Here is a 21,742-nt window from a genome sequence, read left to right as displayed (position 1 = left end):
TCGGGCATCAGCACTCAAAAACTCATTTAATTCAATCACCTACCTCAGAAAACAAAATCCGCGCATTGTTCTATACGGCTACAACGGGACTCGGTCAGCAGCCAACCAAAGTTTTTTCACTAGCGAACCACTTTTTATTTTAATCACTAAACAAAATCACTCACTACACTAAGAATACTTTAATCTTTGAAATGTTCATCTCAAATTTCCTAAACAAGCTTGAATTAGCAGAAATATATGAGATGAATTTCTGCAATTTCTAAATTTCAACTGTATGTATTTTCATCTGTTTTCACTGCGTTGAAGAAAATCAAGAGTTGCCAAATCAGTTTCTGTTAATACGAAAAAATCATACTGAAAATGTTGAATTATTCCGACATAATTGACATAAAACTACAGCACTGTAGTGGTTACCTAGGTTACCATATTTTGCACGTAAACAACTGCAGCGGATATCTAGGTAACCTACTACGACGGGCTGCGACTACGTTCATTCATGATAATGTGATTCATTCATGATTAACAGTGAGATTAATATAGGGGCATCGTGTGATGAATAATTAAACAGTGATTCAAGTTTTGAGATGGATATGGAAGCATTGTTAAAAATGGTTTGTTTTACAAAATTCGAGATAAATCTAGCTAATTTTACTAAATATACAATGCTAAACGATGCCATAAGAGTACGTAAGCATATTCAGCTTATTTGTTCAATGATTTCGTGAAAATTTGGTGTTTAATCCGTGCATTCTTCGTGAATATCGGCTTAATGAGATGAATAATGGAGCAGTTTCCCTATTTAAAAAAAAATAATAATAAAAAAAATCCAGGACGGGTCGGGTACCGGCAATTTCGGGGTATTTTTCTTTCGGGTACGGGTCGGGTACGGGTAGTTGAAAAAAAAATTCGGGTTCGGGTCGGGTACGGGTATTTTAAACAAACCCGACTTCGGGTTCGGGTCGGGTACGGGTTTAAAAATTCTCGATGAGTCGGGTACGGGTCGGGTACGGGTAACAAATTTCCCATACCCGACCATCTCTATTGCATACCAGTTATCTAGCCTTCTTTCACTGCCAGAAATATTTGAATAACTTTGATATTCGTAACAAACACAGTTTGAAAATCGCAGAAGACAATTGATAGAAAAGTGTAATTTAAAAAAAACTATGTACCTTGCTCAACTTTGGTTTTTTTTTTTTGCTGATATTACATCGAAATTAGCACCAAGCAAAATTATAAGAACACAGGTTAAGAAAAACCATTGGAATATACTCACCATTCAGCAATAACAGGGAATAAAATGTCCGAGTCAACGACGAATCTGATAAATAAAAAGAATTAATAAATCAGGTTAACCAAATATCGTACGAAAAAAGTTCATATATTCTTACTTCTCAATTCCCGAGAAGTTTGCTGGTTTTGCCTGCAGCCCACTATCCGTGTTGGGTCCAGCCTGTAAATGAAAGTAAATGATAGTTTTGCTGTAATCATTGTTATAATCGATGATTCGGGATTCTAACTTCAAAATAACTAGAGTGCAGCATACAAGACAGAATAACATCGCAACAACTTTATTTGATTGAAATTAAAATCTTATCGAATATTACATAAAGCTATCATCAAACGTTCAAAGAGCATGGGCTAACAAGCTCAACACTCAAGAAGAAGCTGAGCTCAAATTTCATACCGTTTATTCTTATCAAATTTCGGCATTGAGAAAGCGCGTGATTTTTATCTCTCCGAGCGAGACTAATGCCCTAGGCGTCAAGTCAAGCGGGGTTACGCACGTGGCAAAATCATCATCTTTCAAGGATGCAAAAATGGAACCTCGTGCGTTCAGTGTCTACTTTTTTGGTGACTTGCACCAACATCGGCAGATGAATTTGTTTGTTATCAAAATACACACTCCGCTGTTTACCGTTCACACATTGTTGAACAGGAAAAAGAAACGATAATGCAGACGAAGGTTAGCTCACGCTTCTCGAAAAGCCGCGATCAAGTTGCATTGTTACCGTTTGCGTGATAAGATTAGACATCTAAGCTTTTTGAGTGATATCTCCAGAAGCTAGTCATGTGAGGATATTTTAAACTTACAGAAATGGCTATCTTCAGTTTGAGAATTGCCCTTTTCTATCAAATTTTACTCATTGATGGAGTCTGAAAAATTTTTGAACAAACGTGCACTCAGTGACGGTATGGTTAATATACCATGATATGGTATATGCTAAAACTACATCCATACGCAAAACGTAATACGATAAATAGTCGTAACTTACGAGATGAGAGTCACATTACATCATTATTCATTCAATAACGCTGCATTTTGTTTGCAAACAACAGAATATAGATGGCGTGTTTGTTCAAACACAAACCACTAGTAAAATAAACACGACCCTTGATTTGTTTGAGAATTGAATTCTCAAATAAATGAAAGTTATCATCGACACCTTTGAATGACATGTCTAACTTCTTTTCATTATACTTGATTACAGAATAGGAAATAATGTTAGTTTCTAGAGTTTAAATTACCGTTTCCTTAACGTTATTTCATTGTGTGCAAAATGCTTTCATCATAAACAATTTCGCACCACACCAAGCTACGGTGAAACTGACACACGGCGAAATCGGATATGTCTAATGCGACCGCAGAAGGTCAAACTAATTCATGATTGAGATTTTTCGTCTGCGTAACGTCTAGCCGTGGTAATTTCGACTCGTTTTACGCGTCACTAGGGAGACAGACAGCAAAAAAAACGCTCATCGACGGTGATCTGCGCATAAAAATTAGTGATGAACATAGCAATTCGGAATGAATCGTTCCATAAATAATGCTACTTTCCTTTACAATTATTAGCTGTTAGGTTTTGCTTGGTTGAAATATTGCCAGCTTTTATAAACGAACGTTATATTCACCTGTTTCCTTGAAAATATGTCTTAAACCAAATGTCAATGATACAGCTTGGTTTCGAAACGTAAATAAACAACAGTGTGTGTTCGATAATGGAGGAAGATTCCCCACTCTAATCAGATATAAAGCAGGGTAAACATGTTTACGGTTAGGTTGAACTTCCGTCGCGGTACACTTGATAACAGGTTGTTTATGTTTTGGGTGTTTTGTTTTTATTTTGGTAACCAATTAACGCCGCCTCGAGTTGACATTAGAGATAGCCGCCGCTGAAGGTTTTTTGTTTGATACGCCATGTCATGTTTTTCCTAAACGACTGTCAGCTGATCCGGTGATAACATAACCTTGATAAACTGTACTGTTGTAAGCAAAATGTTTAGAAACAATGCACTTAGTATGAATTTGACAATAATAATCGCTGTTTCTATGGCAATTCCTGTCAGCGCAATAAAATGCGTCTCGTTGTAATTAATGTGATTGAAAACTGGTTCGACTGGACAATTTGTACGGCTAGTGCAATGGACGTCAAAACAATGTTGACCGGCTTCCGTTGTGATTCACTTTGACAATGAAAAACTGTTTGCACGGTTTAACTTCTAAAATTGTAGAACGATAAGGCCTGTCATTTTTTTAGGAGCAAAACAAGTTCCAATTTGCCCAATGATCAAAAATGAGAGTGGGTTTCAATTTTAGACAGGTGATTGTTGAGGTTGTTTTATTTGATGAATTAATTAATTTATGATCTTTTGATTTTATAATTTCATGAAGAATATTGTTTGCGATAGGAGTGTCTGTGTTAGTAATTCGTGGTGCTTATGGTATGCCACTAAAAATTTGAGTTTCGAACGACCTGACACTGGCATACTGTTGAACAGAAGGTAGACAACACAATTCACCCACCTCTATTTCGCCTTGTTTTCATTTTTCCTTCAGTTTTGCTTGTTTAAATGCGCCTGTATTTTTAGGACAATCTTGATCCGCCCTTTACTGTCGCCTGTTAACGAAATATTTCGCAAATAAGCCCATTGCTTCAAAACAATAAAAAGGATCTAACTCCAAAGTATCTTTTGTTTTGGGTAAACTATTCTTTCACCCTTCACTAAAAACTTGATTTAAATACATTTATCGATCATTTTAAAAGAAAGGATTCTTGCCATGAATTTTGTCAGTCTGTTCAAAGCCAATGGTGTAATGAAACGATTTGTTTGAATTTTGATAGTTGCGCCCTAATCGCAAATCACTCCGGAAATATACTTTGGGTAATGAGGACAATTGAAACCAGATATCAAAAGAGAAAACTATCCAACAACGACTTGATAAAATTAAAAAGAATTAAAAATGGGCTTGAGTACATTCTAGTTTATTTTCACTGTAATCACTATGAATTGCAAAAGAGTAATCATCAACTTTCCAATTTAAAGCTGTTGCTGCGGGAGCCAAATTTGAAATGAACGTAAACGGCGACCGTAACCTTTCAGTTGGTCTGAAGAAGAAACCGTTAGAGTCAATAGAATCATAGCGCTAGCCCCGCAATTGCCCTGTACACCAGTCCCTCCCATTACCCCTCCGACATTCTAAATACAATGCATGTTCTAAAGATCTAAAATACAAAAATAATATATCTGGCAACACTTCCGGTCAAAAACAATTTTTTTTTGGATTCCTTGGTTTATTTTCTTCAAATTTCACCTATCACTATTTTCCGGGTGTCTTACGTCTATAAATTGTAAAAAATGGATTACGAAGTTAACAACTTGTTTCGAAAAATGTTATATCTCGAGATTGGCTCATATTACCTCGGGATGATAGTTGTTTCTTATGTGAAATTTTCCAAGAAACACGATGAAATTATCAAATTTAAAATCAAAATGGCTGCATTTCCCGAAAAATGTAAATTTAGTTTTCAAATACAAAAATAATTTATCTGGCGACACTTCCGATCAAAACTTATATTTTTTCTCGATTCCTTGGTTTATTTTCTTCAAAAATCATTTATCAGTATTTTTAGGACATCTTACGTCTATGAATTGTAAGAAAAAGAGAAAAGAGATTTTGAACAAAAAATGCATGACTTTGCAATAAACAAGGGGGTCCCACAGAGCGGTGGGTTATCCAATCGACACCAAATTTGGGATTTTTCCAAAGTGACAGTAGATGACTTTCGGCAAAATCTGTGATGGTCGTCTCCAAGTTTGTGTTTTTCGTGGTCACTTCGTATGGAATGACCCAAATATAATTTTAGTCTTCTTCGAATCACATCTTGAGTCATACTTATAGATACTAAGTCCTGCAGTTTGTTGGACTCGTTCATAAATCTACTTGTGGGTTCGTGCTGTATGTAGTTTATTGATTCACGCTAAACTGATTATAGTTGTTGCTCCTGAAGGCTATACTTTGGAAGACCAACTACACTCGCGAAATCGAGTTTCGTTCTGACAAGATTGAGACTGCAAGAATTGCATAAGGGCCCGTAAACTTCCGTCCGAATCGTCGAGAGGAAGAGAGAGCAAAGAGTTCTATCGATTCCTTTACCATTTTTATCAATATGATCGTTGAATATAAGAGACTGGTCCATTGCCACACCAGGTCTCGAACGTTATCTACGCGTAGTAAAATGGAAGGTCCTTACATGGAGACCAACAAAATTCGTCGAACTCTGCTGGTGTACGTCATGACAGAGCATTTACTATCATTTATACACGCAAAAGTTGGAGTGTGCGTAACCAGATCATTTATGAGCGAAATTAGCGCATTTACTGATTAAAATTGGAACCAGTACAGCGCATGGCGTTGGGCATAACGCATTAAATGCTCTAGCGTATTTTGAATGTATTGCGCAGCTCCAAACCACTACACTTATAAAGCATCAGCCGATGTTTAGAAGGTTGGCATCGTTAAAACAGTGCAACCAGCAATCAATACTGATAAGTTGGGTACTCCATTGTCCATTGTCCATTGAAGAAATTTTTGACTGATCGATTCACTTTCATGAATCAGATCAGGTCATTTGAAAACATCATTCAAACATTAACAATAAACAAAAACATGAGATTAGTCCAAAACATTTTGCATTTAATTATGACTCTGGTTTTATTCACATGCATTCGATTCTGCGTTACTGGTACCAGCGTCAATAACTTCCGCGGCAACAAGGCTCGCCATTGGCTGTTTCGGTTGCTGACGATTTTTTGGGATGCACGAGCCGTTGATACGCACCGGCTCGCGAAAGTAAAAAACGGTTTTTTGAGCGCCTCGAAACTGATCGTTCGCCCGAAGCCGAAGTCTACCGAGACATTACGATTTTTGTGTATATGATACATATTCTGATTTTGATCTATGTCAATGTATTCTTTGTACAACTTTTGCGTTATGCGCATCACGCATTGGTTGTGCGAAGTCAGAGCAAATTCTGGGCGAATTGAAAGGACACATTGGATGATTGAAGCTTGAACTTTTGCGTGTACTAAGTCCATTTCCATCAACGAATCTCTCAAAGTTATTCAGATTTTCTTTAAGTAGTTTACAATCTTCGGCGATAATTATCGGTGGGAAAATTTTCACATCACCTGCATAAATGAGTACTACGCTTTTTATGCAATCTTTTCACGTGGCTTTTTTAACGCGAGTTTTTACAATAACTCGGATTATTTTCACGCGATTTTGAAGGATAGTTCTACGCGATAATTATTAAGTTTATTATAAGTAAATCTAATAAAAAGTGAATAAAGTGAAAAAATAATGGTATGGTTCAAGAAAATATGATTTTCTAATCAATAAATATTTTTAATATATTTGTTCCAAAATTTCTGTTATTATCAAATAATGGACAATCTTCTTGAATTCGCGAAAAAGGAACAAAACATTCATTGTATATTGACGCAAGTCAATAATAAATCGAGAGTTTATAGCAACGTCGTTGCTATAAACTCTCGATTTAAGAACGAAATCTAAAGTTTGAAAATATAGAGAAACTTATTACCCTGATTTTCAATGAACTTTTATTTTGAATGCACTATAAACGCATGTTGTGTGTCTTGGTCCCATTTTTATATATATTTCGAGCATTTTCGGATCTTTTTATTGAATTGATTTTTTCAAATCACGCGGTTTTTTATACGCGGTTCAATCGTTCAAAGACCCCAGTGTTTTGCTCGATCCATGAAAGTTTGCAACTTATTCTTGACCATTACAAATAACAATGGACCCATGCCGAATGTTTTGTTGGATACCTGAACCCTCTAGTGCCCAAGTTAATTTCTAGATGGACTTCGGTAAAATCACTATGAATCATTATAAACACTTTTTTAATTATTTATTGAAGCTTTTTAAAGATTCGACTGAAGCCCGCCAAATGGCGGCATTGGGCACTAGAGGGGTATTCACAAAGGTTAGCCACAACCGAGAATCTGTTGTGCAGCTGAAATGCGCTCTCGAATTTGTTCGTAAAGATGGGAATCGAATAACTTGGGCACAGTGGACTGAATAGCTGTACCCCCGTGGTTCTCAGCCTTTGATGATGATGATGGTCCCACCTCATACCCCTACAAAGATGAACGAGATCCGTTTTTGAGAATTGGGGTAATATGGGAGTTTTTCCAATAACGGTTGGTGCGAAGTCAGCTAACAGACACCTGAAAAAAGAACTCTGGCAGTGGGGGTGAAACTTAGGGAGTTATGCTGGGGTAGTTACACTCGTCCTGTTCCGGACCCACTAAAACCCCTTCGTCTCCAGTCCTGATCTTTCTGGGACGACGATAAAGTATTACGTCGGGGAGTGGCTTTTGTGCTTGGTGCATCGCCTTTACTCTTATAACCTCCTAGCTAACTACCTGGAGACTGGCATTAAGCTATCACTAGCGTGTTGGTGGTTGATCCACCACACACGTTGCAGTTTCAGGTCAATCTGAGAGGCACATCCTTTGGACTAGGTTTTTCATAGTAGTGCCTGGCCCGCTTACTGCAATCATATCGTCCTCGCAGCCTCTGCAGCATCCACACACTCGGGACACATGGGGGACCCCGCGTGTCCGAGAAGATATTGCCTGAAGCAACCATGGCCAGACAGGATCTGTGTCAGGTGAAAGTTCACTTCGACATGGTGTCTCCCGAACCAATCAGATACCTCTGGAACAAGTCGGTCCGTCCATCTATCCTTCGTGGAGTTGGACCATACCTGCTGCCATCGGGACATCGAGGATGACCTTTTGGTATGCCCTTTGTGTCACATCGGTCAAAACATTCACCTTAATGGCGATGCTGATAGGCATCATGCCGGACAAGACAATCTTTGTCTCGTATAAGTCGTATAGCACTGTACGGTACACACTAGCAACTGACCTCTGTATTATGTAGCGCTAGGTCCAGTGCATCCAGTCTTTGATCTTGCGTATACAGTGCGCGCCCGTCAACTCGATTTCTTCGATCGACTCTCAATTAGGGTGGTCGGTATTACCGACTTTTTGAAAAACCGGTATTCATAAATCATTCGGTATTCATAAAAATAAAAACCGGTAAAACCGGTAGAAAAACCGGTATTTTGAAGTAGAATACTTCTCTCAGGAAGTTCGGCTACATAGGGATGTGAAATGAAAATCTAAAACCGAAAAAAGTGAAAAATATGTCCAATTTCAAATGCTAATAAATCGGTTAGTATTCGATGGATTTCCTTCGTTCTTGCAGCAATAGATTGGAAAATCTTCTAAGATTCTTCCCAAAATAAGATAATTGTAATTTTATTATTCACACTATTGTACTATTGAAAATAGTCAAGCCTTGTCAAAACGAAAAATTCGACCTCTGATTGGTCGTTATATGCTTGCTTCCCAAGCACGGTCGACAGGATCATATACCTTGCAATTGAAAACATGCTATTTGGCCTATATAAGAGCCTGTTTCAGCCGGAGCCGCTCATAATAGTTCTAGACAGCGACAACAGCAGTCGTCCTTCCTTAGCAGCAGCACTAGCCCTGTGGTTGGTCACCACGTCCCAGGAGCAGCGCGGTTTTTCTCAGCGTGTGTCGCCAGACAGCCATTATTCCCCCCGTGTTGGGGCAGCATGAAGATTGCCATCAGGAAATCCAATTTCGGAAATCAAAATGCCTTTTTTAAGGCAAATAAACAAGTCATTGAAAGTTAATAATTTTTGTCACCGCAAGCAAGTATTCTGTGTTGCATCCTAGCGATTTAAATTTGTCGCACCCGTCTAATTTACTGAATGTGAAATAGCTTCCACAGTGCATGTTGTCCGTGTATCTTAATTCCCCCAATGTTAGGGCAGCTCAAAGGTTGTAATTAGCAACCGATTTTGAACCGCAAAATGCTTTTTTCAAGGCAAATAAAAAAATAATTGAAGGTTAATAATTTTCTGGCATCAACACAAGCAGACATTCTGTGCGGGATGCAATCAAATTCTGTTGTAGTTGTCCAATTTTTACTTTATTTAGTAATCCCCCCACTGTAGGGGCAGCGCAAAGGCTGCGATCAGCATGACCAACTTTGAATAACAAACGGTTAACATTTATTCACTAAAAATTCATCCAATTCACAACAGGCTTTTGTCTGAGTACAATAATTTGCACAAAAAGACATTAAAAATTTTACCGCATTATTAGACGCGTTTCTCCAGTCATGCCTCGTGAACGTGAAGGTTCCCTATCACAGACATAGATTTCGTGCTCCAGCACGTTACAACACGTGGAAATTGTCTTTTTACTAGTGCAACATTTCTTGGAAGTGTTTTATTATTCTCGGGTAAGAGACTACGAGTGCATTTATTGCATTTATTGAGAAATCCATCGGAAGTGTATTCAGTGCTATGTCTAAATATATGAACGCCAAATACAAGCGTGATGCTCGGAAACGCGACGCCAGCATGGCATGGCGGACGCGAAGGACCAGCATGGGGGAAGTGCAAGTACCAGTACGGAGGTCAATGTAAAAGCAGCCAGAGGTAACACGTGTCCAACCTCTGGTTGGGACGCTGGAGAAGGGCCTTCTACTAGAGGTAGGAGAAATCGAACCATTTATTTATTCCGTATGCTCTCATGTCTAATTTACCTTGGATATAATACTGCGAAAATGATGAAATTTATATATTGTCGTGCATGCAATATAAGCATAACTTTTGAACTCTCCTAAGGGATGTAATAAAAGGCAAAATAGTTCTAACATTTAATTCTCATCATTTTCGTTGCATAAATAAAGATTTACAAAAGGTACAACAGTTTACTGAAACAAAAGGTCTGAACTGTGCCTAAAAGGTTCCGCACATAATATACCATAAGTCCTCATCTAAATCTCATATCTGCATAAAAGAGCACGAAAAGTTCTGATTGCATTTTTGAAGTAGAATACTTCTCTCAGGAAGTTCGGCTACATAGGAATGTGAAATGAAAATCTAAAACCGAAAAAAGTGAAAAATATGTCCAATTTCAAATGCTAAGAAATCGGTTAGTTTTCGATGGATTTCCTCCGTTTTTGCAACAATCGATTAGAAAATCTTCTAAGATTCCTACCAAATGCAGGAAATTGCAATTTTTTTATTCGAACTATTGTACTATTGAAAATTCTTAAGCCTTGTTAAAACACAAAATTCGACCTCTGATTGGTTGTTATACGATTGCTTTCCCAAGCACGGTCGACAGAGTTATGGACCTAGTAAATTGAATAATGCATTATTTGGCCTGAATAAGAGCCTTCATCAGATATTAAACAGATATTTCATCAGATATTAAACTGAACAACTGAAATTTGAAGAACACAAATGAATATTTGAAGAGTTAATATTTTCGCTATAATCCAAAGTTAATTATCTTCATCTACATGCATACTCCGCCTATTATTATGTATTTGCGTCGCTTAGTGTTTGGCTACGGTGGTGCAAAACGCAAATGACGGCGCGATGCGATTCGGCAAGACGAAATGTGTTGAAATGTATAGCTCTACTTCGCCGTAAAAAGAGCTGTACATTTCACCACGGTAAGACGAATCGCATCGCGCCGTCATTCGCGTTCTGCATAACTGTAGCCTTTGTTCCGTTTCCGTTCAATGATGTCGTATTTAATGTGCATATTACAATTCGGCAGCACTTCAACTGCTCATTTGCGCAAAATTTTAAAAATATTCAATACACTTTATTCAAAATATCAAACAAAATGAAATGAAATTAGAAAAAATGACTGACACGCAAGCAGCCGGGTTATCTTTCTTTCAAAAGTATTCTACTTCAACCTTGCGGTCGTGGCTTTGCATACAACCTTCCTTTAATTTTTTTTTATCAGATTAATACAAACCAGGGGTGACTCGTAGACTTTTAACCTACTTTTCCAACCACAAAATTCTTAAAATCGTAGTTTGGGGAAGTAATGATGATTGTCCGCGAAAACACGCAAGTCATTCTCTCTGTACTATTTAAAAATAAAACTGAAAAATAATTAAAGATATAGAGTGTCGAACGTCTCAGTTTTATGCAAAAACCTGCCGAAGTAAACCACTGCCAAAGACGTCACCTACACAAATTTGGATTTGAAATTTATTTTTTGCTTATCGTCTCAGGTTGCATCTATGTATGGACGTGTCGCTGCAAAATTATGTTTTTGCATTTATGAGTACCTATGCTTCATTACGGTTTAGTTTTTTTTAAGCTTTGGACCTCTGCGACCATTGTTTTGATCTCTTGTGGTATATGTTCCACATACAACACTGGATAAATTTAACAGTGTTTGAAAAACTTCAATGACTGAATCTTGTGATATGATTACAAAGAACATAATTTCAAAATTCATGTTAACGAAAAAACATGCAGATTTTTATTTCAATTTTCATTCACATCGCAAAACTTAGTTTCAAATTAGTGAATAACTTTCAAATTCTTAGAATAACAATATATGAAACTGTTGAGAAGAGTATATGAATGAAGAACAAAAAAGAAATAAAAAGAGATGACGTCAGACCAGAATTTACTTTTCACGAATCCAAAGGAATCGAAGGTGAATACTTCTTTATTCTGTTCGATGTTATTTAAACAGTTCGTCCAAATTATTTATTATTATAATTATTTTATTTATTTTAGCTTCTGATAGAGAAACGAAAAATGTGGCATATGAACAAGTTTGTAATGGAAATAGAAATAAATATTTAAAATGAGAGGTCAAAAATATATAAAAATATAGAAAATTATAGAAAAAGCTAAAATTTTAACACGACCAAATCCGGGACATTCAGCTGGTTGCTAATAAAAGCCCGCTGCGGTATGGGCGACGAAGCTTTGATCATGCTACAGCTATTTAAATTCCACTTTTTCAAGAAACAGTAATTTTTAGGATGAAATTCTTTATTGGTTGATTATTTCATCCTATAAACACTTTGTATCAACAAAAAATAAATTCTTTATGCAAATTTTTATTTATTTATTATATTTTTTAGTTTTACTTTTAAATAGCACAAAATGAATAATGACTTGCGATTTTTCGCTGACATGATTGTGATTACTGCCTAGTTTGATTTTCATAATTTGTATTGAAACTGGTAGGTTCAAAACCCACGAGTTGCCTCTGTGAGTATGAGTGTGTAGAGAGATTAGCTGTTCTATTTAAAAAATAAATGTTTTGCTTTATTGATATGAAGTTTTTTGACATATTATCGATACACATAAACACATCGTCTGAATCCATGCAGAACATGCAAAACGATAACTAAAATTGATAAATAAGTAAGGGTAAATTAATATTCATTGTTAATATAATATCAATTTCAATGTTGCTCCTGTCTAAATGTACTTATTATATATATCGTCATGTGATTTGTAACGCCTACCTAAGTGGGTAGCATTCAATAGCCTTACAATGATTTATAAATATTGTGATATGTTTTTTTTAATTTAAAGAAAAATACCGAAAATACCGGTTTTTTCGCCTCTCCAATACCGGTATTTCGGTATTGAAAATTTCGGTTTCTGTTTTACCGGTAAACCACCCTACTCTCAATAGACCTCTAGCATTATGTCGTCTGCAAAGCCACGATCACAACTCCTCTATGGAACTTGAGTTTTAACGCACCGTCATAAATGACATTCCACAATAGTCCAAAGTCTGTGTCGAACAGACAGTAGCCCTGTCATGCAGAATAGCCATCGCAACCTAGTAAGGTAGAATGCAGAAATACAGCTACTTAAAACAATCAAGAAAATACTACGGATCGAAACAATCTGCCTAGGCAACGAATTAAGGACGACGGTTGAAAACTGGGTACTTGGAATTGTAGGTCGCTGAGCATCCTAGGTTGCGGATCCCGTCACTTCAGAATCGTAGAGCTGCAGGAACTTTGCCGGAAACGAGAAACCGTCGGATGCGGATTTGTGATTATGGATGCAGATGTAGATGAGGATGTCAATTTTCATGCGGATGTTCCGCATTCGCGGATGCCGATGCGGATATCCGTAGCATGTCTTGTGCTTTATTTTTGCTAATTTCACATGACCATGTCCCTCCCCAGTACAAAAGTTATTTAAGCGAGCAGTAAATACACCGAGGGAAATTTTTCTACAAAATTTAATGAAGCGATATTTTTTTTCAATATCCGCATGGTATGATGCAGCTGCGGGTGCGAATACGGATGTCAATTTTCATGCGGATATCCGTAACAGCCCCGGTGCTACTCCATCATCAACGAGCGCCCGCATGAAGCGAGATTCATAGTCGCAAAAGTATCGTTCTATGCTCAGTTGGAGAAGGTCTACGACAGGTGCTCGCGATCCATATTAGGATCGTCATCGACGATATGAACGCTCCGATCCGAAGACATCTATAAGCCGGTGATCTGCAGACCGAGACGAACAATAACGGCCAAAGATGTGTAAACTTTGCAGCTTCCTGATGACTTCGGAGTAGAACGCTCGGAGAACGGTCTTCTGCCGCAAGTACAGCCACAAACAGGGTGGCCACTCAAAACCCGAAATTAAAATCCCGGTTTTCTCCCGGTTTTTCCCGGTTCGTTCAAATATTGGTCCTGGTTAATTGTACTTTTGAATTCTGTAGTTTTACATGTAGTTTAGGAATAAAAAAGCGTGACTTTCGATTTACATCTCAATATGCTCTAAGTCACTTTTTGACGTGTTCAGCCTTATTGGAATCAAGAGATATAGTCGCAAAAAATCGAAAAATGCGACGGATGTCACCTTTCCGAGAGGAGATGTCTACAAGTATCTTATAAACAACGCATATAATACTCATTACCGAGGAATTCTAGGCCAAATTAAGTTTGAAGGAATCGTTTTTACTTAAACCAGATAAGATTCAATATATAAAAGAGTAATATATAAAAGAGTATTTTCATAACACTTAAAACACGTTACTTCAGCAGCTCACGCATTTCCTCATCAATATCAATTTCGTGTCCTCCTCCGGCAACCTGTACTGTATCGTACACCAAGCGCTGAGCTACAAGTCTGTCTATTTCCAAATTTATGACTACGCACTCCTTGTTCACGAAGAAACCTCGATCTAACGTGGCATTGCCATGCGATAGAATCAGAATCTTCTTAATAAACACAATAAAGTTAGGAAGTTTCTTGCCTGAAGCAGCTATGAGATCTCTACAAAAAGTATCAAAGTAGGAAGTCAGCAATGTCTTCGTCGAATGCATACTCAATAGTTGTAAGTATTCTTGGCGACATCTATCAGCTACAGTTCCCGCGAGATTATCGTTGTGAACCATTTGCTCTAGGCAAAATTCGAGCCATTTGAATGCTACTTCCGGAGACGCTCTCCCAATCTCACTCGATTTTCTCAGAGATGGCTGGACCGATCTTCATGAAATTAATTGCAAATGAGAGGTCTAATTGCCCCATAAGACCCTATTGAATTTCATTGCAATCAGATTTTCAGTTTAAAGGTTATGTTCAAAAATGTGAAAATCACGAAACATCATTATCTCAGAAACTACTCAACTGATTTTAACAAAATTAGTTTAAAATGACCGAGCTACTTAAAAAACCCTTAACTTTTGAGTATCATGAAGATTGAACGTGTGGTTCAGAAGTTATTTAAAGAAACGTGTTCTAGAGAGTGTTTAATCTCACTAATGTTTCTCAGAGATGGCTGAACCGATTTTCACAAAATCAGTGTCAAATGGAAGGTCTAGTTGCCCCATAAGACCCTATTGATTTGTTTTGCAATCGGACTATTACTTTGCCTGTTATGTTTAAAAATGTGAAATCCAGCTATGAAAAGGAATATATTCCGAAGACTACTCAAACTCACTCACTTTTCTCAGAGATGGCTGAACCGATTTCCACGAAATTAGTGTCAAATGGAAGGCCTAGCTGCCTCATAACACCCTATTGAATTTTAATGTAATCGGACTGTAACTTCGTCTGTAAAGTACCAGAATGTGAAAATCACGAAACTTCATTATCTCAGAAAGTACACAACCGATTTGAACAATATTGGTATCAAATGAACGGGCTAGTTGAAGGTTAATTGATGAATTTTATAGTGAATAAATACGTGGTTCAAAAATTGTGAAAAGAAACATGTTCCGGTGACTTTTCAAATTCACTCGTTTTCCCGAAAATGGCTGGACTAAATTCAAAAATCTGAGTGTCAAATGAAAAGTTTGGCTTTCCTATAGGTTCCCATTTTATTTGACTATAACCGTATTTTTATTCCAACCGTTATGTATTAAATTATAAAAACAACGAAAGTCTATTACCTCAAAGATCACACGACTTATTTGAACATATCTAGTGTCATTTGAACAGGTTGTCTCTCAAACCCACAAGTAAGAAATTTCATAGCAAATTGATATGTGGTTCAAAAGTTATGAACCGAAATTCAAAGACTATTTAAAACTGTAACTGCTTTGATCAAAACAAATGGCCTCAACAAAATTTAAATTTGGTATTGTGTTATTCGTACGTTCCCGGTACTGCTCGTGATTGAAGTGTACGAAATTCAAAGTCATTTCTTTTATTTCGCTATTTCTTCAGCACGAATATTTTACTCCTAATCAATAATTTTTTAACTTTCTGCCTTTCTCCTAGAAAGGTATAGCAATCACTTGCAAAACCGAAGATATGAAAGTACTCCAAAGGGCCGAATATCACTCGACTCAGTTCGACGAGCTGAGCATTTTCTGTATGTGTGTGGGTGTGTGTGTGTATGTGTATGTGTGTGTGTGTGTATGTGCAGATTTTTATTTTCACTCACTTTTCTTAGAGATGGCTGGACCGATTTTCATGAAATTATATGCAAATAAAAGTTCTAGTTGCCCCATAAGACCCTATTAAATTTCATTGTAATTGGATTTTTATTTTAGAGGTTTTGTTTAAAAATTTAAAAATCACGAAACATTAATATCTCAGAAACTACACAACCGATTTCAACAAAATTGGTATCAAATGAACGGGCTATTTTAAAAACCCTTAACTTTTGAATTTTATATAGATTGAACATGTGGTTCAAAAGTTATGAAAAAAAACTTCTTCTGAAGACTGTTTAATCTCACTAATGTTTCTCAGAGATGGCTGAACCGATTTCCACAAAATCAGTGTCATATGAAAGGTCTAGTTACCCCATTAGACCCTATTGATTTTTTTGCAATCGGACTATTACTTTGCCTGTTATGTTGAAAAATGTGGAATCTAGCTATGAAAAGAAACATATTCCGAAGAATACATAAACTCACTCACTTTTCTCAGAGATGGCTGAACCGATTTTCACGAAATTAGTGTCAAATGAAAGGTCTAGCTGACTCATAACACCCTATTGAATTTTACTGTAATCGAACTGCAACTTCGTCTGTAATGTACCGAATTGTGAAATTCACGAAACTTCTATATCTCAGAAGGTACACAACCGATTTAATCAATTGTATTATCAGATGAACAGGCTAGTTAAGGGTTAACTGATGAATTATGATTCAACTCGTGGTTTCAAAGTTTGGCTGCCCTATACGTTCACATTTTATTTGATTATTATAATCGAACTAAGCAACCGTTATGTATTAAATTGTTAATAAAACAACGAAATTCTATTATCTCAAAGATTACACGACTTATTTGAACATTTCGGTTGGTTCAAAAGTTATGGAAAGAAAAAAACATCAAAGGCTATTTAAAACTATACCTGATTTGATCAATATATGTGGCCACAATATAATTTAAATGTGCTATCATACCATTTGAATGTTCCGGTGATCGCTCGTGATTGAATTGTTCGAAATTAAGAATCATTACTTTTATTTCGCTATTTATTGAGCATTTACATTACGTCAAATTTCATATTTTATACTTCTATTACAACATCATTATTTTAGAACCCAAAAAGTGAATACACATTTATTAGATTGAAGCGTTCATGTAAATCTATTTTTACAAATAATAAGTTTGAATGAGAAAGGCTGGGTCTGACCGATAGGTGGATTAATTTAGGTTTTTGGTTAAGTATTCAAAGAAAATTTACTTAAGAAATTTTGGTCTTGTGATCGCCATGAGATGGCTGACAAAAAATGGGTTTGTATGGCACAATCCCACCCCCACTGGCACAATCTCACTCCGGCTTGTATTGTTCAGTGAAATTCCCGGTTTTTTCCCGGTTTTTCCCGGTTCCAAACGATTCCAGGTTTTTTCCCGGTTCTCCCGGTTTTCCCGGTTGGGTGCCACCCTGCACAAAGCTACCTGAAGATCACTTGACCAACGCACGGTAAACCAAATGGTAGAAGAGAAACCCCAGAGAGGTAGAACAAAAGATCACTTGATCAAGTTCAAATGGGAAGCGGAATGACGTGACCATAATTTCAAGTTTTTTGAGAAGTTTAACCAATCCCACAGGAGTAATGTGCTACTTCCGCTCTCCAGAACATCCAGCATGCGATTTGAGAGCTAAAAAACAACAAAGCCACCGAGAAAGATGGCTTGCCGGGTAAGCTCTAAAACATATAGTGTAATACTTGCTGAAGCAAGGTACTGGGTCACCAACAATGTTTGGGAAGAGGAAAATTTACCAGAAGAATTGATGGAGGGAGTCGTCTGCCTTATCTACAAGAAGGGTGACAAATGGGAATGCTGCAACTATCGTGGCATATCACAATAGATCAAAATGTCTCTGGTCGTAGTGATGAGTCCACACAGAGGAAAAAAAACTATCGTAGTACCACTGCAGTACGAATAGAAGTGTACCGCTGAAATGTACGAATAGAAGTGTACCGCTGCAATCATAGACGACAAGAGACCTGCGGCTCCCTGCTTCACATATACTGTACGGTACTGTTGCTTTCACCAGCATGTTTTCTTTCAAGACATCAACTTTTATTACGTTCCAACAGCAGATTTAAAAATTGTTCAAGAGCAAGGGTTGTTTCAAACTTTTCGAAAAACCTTTACCTTCAAGACATGAATTAGTCTAAGTTCATGGAAGCAAAAATAAATTGACCTATTGGGACAGGGAGACTTTGTCAATTTTTTCGTTATTGATAAAGAGAATATCAGAGGGAATGATTGGTGTCATGTTGTCTGTGCTAGGAATGCTCGCATGTGATTGGTGCTTGTTTGTATAAACTTTTCAGCACTGAGCAATGAAATAATTGTAATAACTAGCGTATTACTAACCTGTCCAACATTTTTCTATCCAACAACATATTGGTTATTGTTTGCCATCATGTGGTTATGCTGTTATCATCGTTTGAAATCCTACGCAACATTAGACAGTTTCATCTCCTTTTTTATAGAATGCATTCCAGTATAGAAAACAAAAACGTAGTCCCATGTCAAAATCGGAAGCTAGTAGAATAGAACTGCCCATATTTTCGCCGTACACAAGGTGTATACGGGGAAGAGGCTTCAAAGAGAATAATATAGGTGACGACCCAACGAAAAATTTTGTTGATTTACAGCTTAGTATGCTATTATTCAGTGGATATCGCTGAACTATAGCCTAACAAGCCGTTATCCAACAAAATTGTTTGTGGGAATGCTCGTGGTGGATAAGGCGTTTGTATATTTGGGATCGCGCCTACTTTTCACTTCGAATAATCCTGAGATAGATTGGGGTGCGCAGTTGAACGATGGTTAAATTGTTGAAGATCAAATTAGTAGGGCCTGAATGCACTTGGAGTTTTCGAAATGCTACGGACAATTTACGGTGAAGTACAACAGGAAAACGGAAAATGGCGTAAACGGATGATCCACGAGCTACACGTGAGAACCCCATTGCACATCCGACTAAAGTAGGAAGACTGTGGTGTGCCGGATATGACGCAAGGATACCGAACGACCTGATTGATAAACTTCTTTTCAGCAATCCTTTCGGTATCAGAAATAAAGCAGAATACCGTGCACAATAGCTCGATTCGATCGAAGGCGACTTTTGGGTGCTGAGACGCCGGAAATACTGGCGGCAAACAGCCAAAAACCGGCTAGAAAGGATTCGAATTCTTGATACGGCACGAGTTAAACCGGCTGATTAATGTGAAGTAGTAACTAAAGTTAGGGCTCCACTCTAAACTTATGCAAGACCAAAAAAAAACTACAGATTTACGATTTTTATAAGAATAAGAATAAGAAAGAGATAAGTTCAGGATGGACAATTGTAAATGAAGCTGTGAAATATTTTTTTTAAATTTTTTATCTGATTCTTGGTTATGCTTGAGAAATTGATATAAATTGAAAGCGTTGAACGTTGTTTTATTCAAGTAATTTTTTACCAAAATTGAAGTATATTATTTACTTGAAATTGAAGTTTTCTACTTTACATAACAAAAAAAAAATAAGAAAATCTTAAGTGGAACTGTATTAGTAAATGTTGATAATTTTCAATAGAAAAAAAAGAAATTTTAGATATCGGCTGAAGAAAATGATGAAATTTTAGATATCGGCTAAAGCAAAGTCGTTCCATTTGCTAGCAAAAACGAAAATTACCAAAACTAGCCCCTTCTTTTCTACTCTCTGTTGCTTACTCGCTAGGTGCTGCTACTCACTACGTTTCTGGGAGAGTGAGTTTTCCAACGGCTGATGAATTCGTGTCAGGTGCCGGCAGGTTTCTACTGCGAACAAATCAGGATACCTCATCGCGCCGCATGTGTAGAAAATAAATAATCAAAACAAAGAAAAATCAAAACATACCGTCTATTTTTGGAAAGTGCGCCGAACCAGCTGCTATGTGAAGTGGTCACCGTATATAGGCGAGAGGTTTCAAGAGAAATTACGGCTAATAACTTGGATTCAATTTCATTATTATAATTACCGTGAATTGGAAACGGTGTGGCACTACTGGTGCTTGTTTCGGTAACAAATTATCAAAAATCAGAACGTTAGGCTGGATGTATTGTTTCATTTAACATTTCAAGAATTTCAATGGAATATGCCTAAAGATAGCAAATTGTTTTCAATCAGGGTGTTTAATGGTCCAAGGTAAAGTAAAATGAGATAAATTATTGAGAAAAAAAAACACATGGAAACTGCCAAAAGGATTTTTCAATTGAAACAGGATACTTTTCTCAGTAATGCTCAAGTTTATCTGAACAAATATGATGTACAGCGGGATAATGCAAAACCCTACTTTTTGTTGTTGCTTTTTGGTTTTGAGTTTGTTTTAGCGTTGTTGAAAAAATTGTCTTAGTTGTTATTGAAAATTTGCAAAGCCACCAGAAAATAGTTTAAAATTCTAAAATTTGATTTAGTTATATAAGAGCAAAATCATTTCAAATCGCCTGGGAATACGCGAAAATTTAATCGACCATTTTCGATTTGAATGAAACTTTGCACACGTATTTGGCTTAGCAAACTGAGAATTTTTCACAGGTGGAGAGATTTTTTACACCCATGAGTTACATTCTAAAAGGGCGTATGCCTTTTGGCATAGGTTTTATTCGAAGCATTGTAGCCCAGAAACCGTTAGTTGTATAGAAAAACTGTCTGAGAATGAGTTGTAGCGAATCAAAAATGCATAATAAAAAATACACACTGTACAAAAAAAATTTTTTTTGACCAAAAAAAATTAAAAATAAACATTAAATTTCAATTTGAAAAAAAGAGTTAATTTTTTTTAAGAAACTTGACGTTAATACACAACTTTTAAAAAAAGGTCCAGGATGGAGAAATGAAAAATAATTTTTTTATGATAGATTAATTTTTTATGAAAATTCTAATTCAAACATTTTCAAAATATTTGTATTCTGATGATTTTAAAAGATGCAGAGAGTCATTTTGAATCAAAAAGCTCTTGGTAGTAAACATTCTAAAGGCATTGGTTTTCGAGTTGTTTCTAATTTAAGCTCGAAAAATTATAATTATTTAGGAAAATACACGTTTTTCTTAATTTGTCCATGGTTCTCCAGCAAAAACCATACGTTCATTGGAATGCTTGATCAAAAATATACAATTCATTTTTTGACAACAAAATTGGGCGAACGGTTCCCAAGAAAAAAGTTAAATGTTCTAAGTGATATAAATATATATAAGAATCGAATATTTATTTTCGAGTTTTATTATCTTAGGAACATATTTTTTATGACATAGATTCTTTACAGAACTAGTTTGCCCTTATATTTTATACACATCATAAGTAAATGATTCCTCATCTTTTGAAAACAGCTTCGTTTGTATCTTTTTTTCTGAAATCGGAACAGAAGAGTAATACTTTTGTGTGGCAGCTATTATTATAGATTTTTTGAAAATATTGCTCCATTATGTTACTCCTTGTTCATATTCTTCATATGATACCCAACTAAATGACATTTTTAAAGAATTTTTATTACTTTTCTGATTAGACCAATCATACAATTCTTTTGCGCTTGTAATGGGATGTTCATGATCTTTAGCTAAACTTGCATTTCCTGCCATAC

At 36.5% G+C, this 21,742-nt stretch overlaps 1 protein-coding gene across 7 annotated transcripts in view; it reads right to left on the bottom strand.

Annotated features, from left to right (window-relative positions):
• The window catches only part of LOC129725819 (xaa-Pro dipeptidase), a 207,087-nt gene that overhangs the window by 17,217 nt on the left and 168,128 nt on the right, over nucleotides 1-21,742 (bottom strand). For all 7 annotated transcript variants that reach the window (XM_055682077.1, XM_055682075.1, XM_055682082.1 and 4 more), the window contains 2 exons: nucleotides 1,392-1,453; nucleotides 1,277-1,321 (listed from right to left, as the gene is read on the bottom strand). In XM_055682077.1, coding sequence (XP_055538052.1) covers nucleotides 1,277-1,321; nucleotides 1,392-1,453 — 107 coding nt within the window. The remainder of the gene's footprint in view (nucleotides 1-1,276; nucleotides 1,322-1,391; nucleotides 1,454-21,742) is intronic.

This window comes from Wyeomyia smithii, chromosome 2, assembly GCF_029784165.1.
Source record: "Wyeomyia smithii strain HCP4-BCI-WySm-NY-G18 chromosome 2, ASM2978416v1, whole genome shotgun sequence".
NCBI lineage: Eukaryota > Metazoa > Arthropoda > Insecta > Diptera > Culicidae > Wyeomyia > Wyeomyia smithii.
The sequence above is the reverse complement of the archived record's forward strand: the minus strand, read 5'-3'. Positions and strand labels throughout refer to the sequence as shown.